General features: G+C 56.0%; 1 protein-coding gene across 1 annotated transcript in view; it reads left to right on the forward strand.

The window, feature by feature from the left end:
- The window catches only part of PRAM1 (PML-RARA regulated adaptor molecule 1), a 17,119-nt gene extending 10,841 nt beyond the window's left edge, over window positions 1-6,278 (forward strand). The window contains exons 7-12 of the mRNA XM_011954969.1: window positions 5,146-5,203; window positions 5,315-5,423; window positions 5,554-5,716; window positions 5,800-5,833; window positions 5,921-5,955; window positions 6,110-6,278. Coding sequence (XP_011810359.1) covers window positions 5,146-5,203; window positions 5,315-5,423; window positions 5,554-5,716; window positions 5,800-5,833; window positions 5,921-5,955; window positions 6,110-6,147 — 437 coding nt within the window. The 3' untranslated portion in view covers window positions 6,148-6,278. The remainder of the gene's footprint in view (window positions 1-5,145; window positions 5,204-5,314; window positions 5,424-5,553; window positions 5,717-5,799; window positions 5,834-5,920; window positions 5,956-6,109) is intronic.
- Window positions 6,279-6,583: the final 305 nt, after the last annotated feature.

Here is a 6,583-nt window from a genome sequence, read left to right on the forward strand (position 1 = left end):
TTGTATTTTTAGTAGTGATGGGGTTTCACCATGTTGGCCAGGCCGGTCTCGAGCTCCTGACCTCAAACGATCCTTCCACCTTAACCTCCCAAAATGCTGGGATTACAGTCGTGAGCCACCGTGCCTGGCCTTATTTTTTTATTTTTTATTTTTTTTGGAGACATAATCTTGCCCAGGCTGGAGTGCAGTGGTGCCATCTCGGTTCACTGCAACCTCTGCCTCTTGGATTCAAGCGATTCTCCTGCCTCAGCCTCTCAAGTAGCTGGGATTACAGGCGCCCACCACCATGCCTAGTTAATTTTTGTATTTTTAGTAGAGCCGGGGTTTCACCACATTGGCCAGGCTCGCCTTGAACTCCTGACAAAGTGCTGGGATTACAGGCATGAGCCACCACATCCGGCCTGATTCATTTAGACCTGTTGTGTTCAAGGTGGCTGAGGGGCTGTCCAGGCAGAACTTGGGCCTGAAACTCAGGAGGGATGTGTGGCCTGGAGGCAGGTGTGGCAGTGGCAGGGGAGGGAGGCTGCCCAGGTTTTCTTAGAAGTCTGTGCTGGCTGAGTAGGTTGCAGGCCCGTACCTCCTGCCCAGCTCCAAAGTTAATGCCTTCGTGAAAACACAAGCAGCTTCCAGGCAAGCACCTTGCCTGCATGTCCCTAAATCTGTATCCTCCACTTCCAAACCCCCAAGGCAGTGCATCCCTATTTCACACATGCACAAGGTTGGCTGGGCATGGCGGCTCACACCTATAATCCCAGCACTTTGGGAGGCCGAGGCAGGCAGATCACTTGAGGTCAGGAGTTCCAGACCAGCCTGGCCAATATGGCAAAAACCCATCTCGACTAAAAATACAAAAATTAGCCAGGGCCAGTCATGATGGCTCATGGCTGTAATCCCAGCACTTTGGGAGGCCAAGGCGGGTGGACCATCTGAGGTCAGGAGTTCAAGACCAGCCTGGACAACATGGAGAAACGCCATCTCTACTAAAAATACAAAAATTAGCTGGGCGTGGTGGTGCGCGCCTGTAGTCCCAGCTACTTGGGAGGGTGAGGCAGGAGAATCGCATGAACCTGGGAAGGAAGGGTTGCAGTAAGCCAAGATCACGTCACTGGACTCCAGCCTGGGCAACAGAGTGAGACTCCATCTCAAAAAAAAAAAAAAATTAGTCGGGCACGGTGGCACACACTTGTAATCCCAGCTACTCGGGAGGCTGAGGTTGGAGAATTCCTTGAACCCGGCAGGTGGAGGTTGCAGTGAGCCGACATGGCACCACTGCACTCAAGCCTGGGTGACAGAGTGAGACTCCGTGGCTGTCTCAATTGAAAAAGAAAGAGGCCGGGCACCGTGGCTCAAGCCTGTAATCCCAGCACTTTGGGAGGCTGAGACGGGTGGATCACGAGGTCAGGAGATCGAGACCATCCTGGCTAACCCAGTGAAACCCCGTCTCTACTAAAAAATACAAAAAAAAAAAAAAACTAGCCGGGCGAGGTGGCGGGCGCCTGTAGTTCCAGCTACTCTGGAGGCTGAGGCAAGAGACTGGCGTAAACCCGGGAGGCGGAGCTTGCAGTGAGCTGAGATCCGGCCACTACACTCCAGCCTGGACGACAGAGCGAGACTCCGTCTCAAAAAAAACAAAAAAGAAAATAAAAGAAAAATAGATATGCAAGGTTGAGGCTCTGGGAAGGGGCTTGCCCTGGCTTGCACAGCCGGTCCATGAGCTGGATCTGTGGCAGGGCTCTCAGTGGGACCCTGAGCCTCTAAGGTGCTCCTGCTCTCCCTGACAGCCTCAGAGGGCCTGGGGCAGAGAGGCTCCCTCTGCTTCTCCTGGGCTTTCTCCCGGAGCTGTTTGCAACACCTTCCTGTGAGCACACAGCTTCCTGATGGGGCCCCTCCTGCTTCCATTCCAGGGGAGGCTCTGTGGCTTGGGTCTGGGGGCCACCCTTGGGGATGCAGATGGTCAGGAGCGGGGCTGCTGAGAGCCTGGGCTAGTGACAGCCTGCCTCCGGCCACTCCCAGCAGCCCTGCTGGAATGCCCCACCTCTTCTGAGGCTGGGAGCATCTCCCTCTCCCCAAATTTCATACAATCCCCACCCTTGGCCCATTGTTCCTGTCACCAGACGACCTTCTCCCCTTTCCTTACCAGTCATTCGAGATTCTGATATGAAAAAAGAAAAAAGGGGCTGGGCGCAGTGGCTCACGCCTATAATCCCAGCACTTTGGGAGGCAAAGGCGGGTGGATCAGTTGAAGTTGTGAGTTTGAGACCAGCCTGGCCAACATGGTGAAACCCCATCTCTACTAACAATACAAAAATCAGCCGGGTGTGGTGTTGCATGCTTGTAGTCCCAGCTACTGGAGAGGCTGAGGTGGGAGGATCACTTGAACCCAGGAGGTGGAGGGATTATAGGCATGAGCCCCCCCGTGCCTGGCCGAATCACCCATTTTCTTTTTTCTGTTTTTCTTTTTGAGGCGGAGTTTGGTTCTTCTTGCCCAGGCTGGAGTGCAGTGGCGCGATCTCGGCTCACCACAACCTCCGCCTCCTGGATTCAAGCGATTCTCCTGCCTCAGCCTCCCGAGTAGCTGGGACTACAGGCATGCACCACCATGCCCGGCTAATTTTGTATTTTTAGTAGAGACAGGGTTTCTCCATGTTGGTCAGGCTTGTCTGGAACTCCCGACCTCAGGTGATCCTCCCACCCTGGCCTCCTAAAATGCTGGGATTACAGGCGTGAGCCACCCTGCCTGGCCTCGCATCACCCGTTTTCTAAGATGCAGTGAGCCGAGATTGTACCTCTGCACTCCAGCCTGGGCAACAACAGAACGAGACCCTGTCTCAAGAAAAAAAGAAAAAGAAAAAAAGGTCCCACTTCCCTGGATCTCCTGCTTCTCAGGAGTGGTGTGGGCTTCTCACTGTGGGTGCAGCTTCTCAAAGGCAACTTAGATCTCTTGGGGCCAGGACTCTGGACTCCCCTCTCCCACTGTCTGCCTTACTTGGAGCAGTGGCAGCTCCACTGCAGAGGTTCCTGGAAGGCAGGGGGCTCCTCTGCAGGTGGGGAGAGCCTGGCCTTTCCCAGGATCTGAGCAGGCCATGTGGGGAACGTGGGCAGAGGCCTGCTCAGGGTCAGCTGTGGATGAACCGGGGCTGCCTGCATGGTGGTGCCAAGAGGTGCTTTGATGTGGCGGGTTTGCAGAAACCCTGGAGTGCCAAGATCAGGTTCGCTCCTGGTGGAGTGACTGCTCATGGCCAGGGAAGCCTCTGAGAGGCAGGAACAGCTGGAGGGGCTGTGTGTTCCGGGTGAGACTGTGGATGGCCACGCCTGGTGTCTGGCGGGCACAATCCAGGTGCCGCTCTTTGGGCTGCTTGGAGGAACTACAGGCCTGCAATGTCCGGAGGGATGCTTTGAGCCATTTGGAAAGGACACACTGGGACTCTGGGTTCTAGATCTTTCATTCACTGGGGTTCCTGGGACTCCCGCCTGAAGCCAATCCCTTGGCCAGCAGGGCTCTCTCTGACTTGGGAGCCTCGTCATTTGCCAGGAAGTGGCACAGGGAGGCTGGCACCATGGGAGACCCCTCAGTCCATCAGTCACTAGTCCAGGACACTCACCCCAGCAGCATCTTTTAAAAATTATTTTTATTTATTATTTTGAGACAGGGTCCTGGTCTGTCGCCCAGGCTGGAGTGCAGCGGCACAATCTTGGCTCACTGCAACCTCTGCCTCCTGGGTTCCAGCGATTCTCCTGCCTCAGCCTCCTGAGTAGCTGGGATTATAGGTGCCCACCACGATGCCCGTCTAATTTTTGTATTTTTAGTAGAGGTTTCACCATGTTGGCCAGGCTGCTGTTGAACTCCTGACCTCAAGTGATCCACCCGCCTTGGCATCCCAAGGTGCTGGGATTACAGGCGTGAGCCACTGCACCCGGCCACAATATTTTACTGTCAACTATCATTGCGCTACTGTGCAATGGAATACCCAATTTCTTTCTCCTAAGTGTAACTTTGTACCCATAGGCCAGCCTCTCCTCATCCTCCCTTCTCCTTAGTTTTTCACCCAAATCTCATTACAGTAGGACCCTAGAACCCACTGGGTGCAGCGGCTCAGGCCGTAATCCCAGCATTTTGGGAGGTCGAGGCAGGGGCATCACCTGAGGTCAGGAGTTAAAGAGACCAGCCTGGCCAACATGATGAAACCTCATCTCTACTAAAAATACAAAAATCAGCTGGGCGTGGCAGTAGGTGCTTGTAATCCCAGCTACTCAGGATGTTGAGACAGGAGAATCGCTGGAACCCAGGAGGTGGAGGTTGCAGTGAGCTGAGATCACGCCATTGCACACTCTAGCCTGGGCAACAAGAGCAAAACTCTGTCTCAAAAAATAAATAAGAACCCTAGACCCAATTTGACCTAGGAGGCAGAAGTGAAATGGCTTCGAAGCCTACACATAAATCCTGCCTCTGCCATTTACAAGCTGGGTGACCTTGGGCAGTTTGCTTGACCTCTCTGAGCCTTTATTTCCTCACGGACAAGTTGGGCATGACAGTGGCGTCCACTGGCATGAACAAGGTTGCTGAGAGGACTGACATGAGGGGCATGGCCCAGCAGTTCCCGCCATGCTGAGCACGTAGCAGGAGTTAAGGGAATGGAAGGCAATCCAGAAAAACCCATGTCCCCTGAGAAAGGCTTGCGGAAGGTGGGCAGGGAGAGGTTTGTGGGGGGACTTGGTGGGATCTGGGGAGTCCTCGGAACTGACACACACAGGGAGGCCTCACTCAAGATCCAGCCACCGGCCAGGTGCAGTGGCTCACGCCTGTAATCCCAGCACTTTCAGGAGGCCAAGACCAGCAGATCGCTTGCGGTCAGGAGTTCAAGACCAGCCTGGCCAACATAGTGAAACCTGTCTTAAAAATACAAAAATCAGCCAGTTGTGGTGATGGGCACCTGTAATCCCCACTATTCAGGAGGCTGAGATAGGAGAATCGCTTGAACCCAGGAGGCGGAGGTTGCAGTGAGCTGAGAGCATGCCATTGCACTCCAGCCTGGGTGACAGAGCGAGACCTCATCTCAAACAAAAACACAAAAACAAAAAACAGCTACCAGGGTAAAGGCTGAGCTGGCGGGCCCTGCCTTGACTCGGAGTCCTGACTGTCCCCAGATGAAGCACCCTCAGTTCAGCAAGTCACCAGGAGGCTACCACAAGACCCAGCGCTCAGGTACCATGGGCAGAGGGGGCAGGCGGACGGGGGGGGGGGGGCAAGCTCCAGGAACCCCCAGAGGAGCACACCTTGCTCACGAGCACACAATTCCTTGGTGGGGGGTATCAGGAAGGAGAAGGATCCCCAGCCACAGCAGTTGCCACCCATGGACCCAAAGTTGCAGAAGCAGCTGAGGAAGGCAGAGAAGGCAGAGAGGGAGTTCCGGAAGAAGTTCAAGGTGAGGCCTCCGTGTTAAGCAGGACTCCTGGCAGGGCGGAGACCAGGGCCCCACAGATCCCAGGCTCAGAAAGAAGACAGGGGCCCGAGGGTGGCAGCACGAGCAGAGGCCATAACATCTTGCACCCCAGTTTGAAGGGGAGATCGTGGTTCACACGAAGATGATGATTGACCCCAATGCCAAGACGCGCCGTGGGGGCGGCAAGCACCTCGGGATCCGGCGTGGGGAGATCCTGGAGGTGATCGAGTTCACCAGCAATGAGGAGATGCTGTGCCGGGACCCCAAGGGCAAATGTGAGTGCACCTGGCCCCGCAGCCCCAGGAGGCCCCACCACCACCCTGGGCCTCAGAACCCACCATGCCCACTCTCTCCACAGATGGCTACGTGCCCAGAATAGCGCTCCTGCCCCTGTAAGTACCAGCCCAGACTGTGGGGGGAGGGGTGGGGGCGGGGAACGAGCCACAGTGCCCCTTGCTGACCCAGCTGTGCTCTGCCAGGGAGACGGAGGTGTACGATGATGTTGACTTCTGCGGTACGTGGACACTCTGGGTGGGCGATGATGTTGACTTCTGCGGTACGTGGACACTCTGGGTGGGCTGGAGGGGACCCTGGCGATTCCCCTGGGGAGCTGCTCACTATTGGGCATCTGGGGAGAGGGGTCCATGGAAGTCACGCTTCCTCGGCAGACCCCCTGGAAAACCAACCACTTCCCCTCGGACGGTAAGGCCGGTAGGCATGGTGCAAGGACAGCCGGCCAGCCCAGCGACCGCTCACCCAGGAGCCCTGGATCCCGGCGCGGGAGAGTCACAGAGCTGCCCGGGCTTGTGCCTGGCCACATAAAGTCCGTTTAAAGCAGTCCCTGCTTCTTGTCTTTTCTTTCCCTCCTGATTGGCAGAGTGGAGCCAAGGCACGGGAACATCCTGACCAAACACAAAAGGGGGTGTGTCTGGGATCACCCTGCCACAGTCTCACCCCTCAGGGATAAAGGTGAGGGAGAAAAGGGTGGCAAGAAGCTGGTGAGCAAGGGGGGCTCCTGGTGATCAGAACCCCATGTGCTGCCAGCCAGGGCAGCCAGGCAGGACGTGTCCCTCCACAGGCAACAGAGGAGCAGCAGGCAGGCCTCCTTGCCGGGTATGCACATCTGCTTGGCCTGAGTGGAT

This window comes from Colobus angolensis, unplaced genomic scaffold, assembly GCF_000951035.1.
Source record: "Colobus angolensis palliatus isolate OR3802 unplaced genomic scaffold, Cang.pa_1.0 Scaffold39, whole genome shotgun sequence".
Lineage (NCBI taxonomy): Eukaryota > Metazoa > Chordata > Mammalia > Primates > Cercopithecidae > Colobus > Colobus angolensis.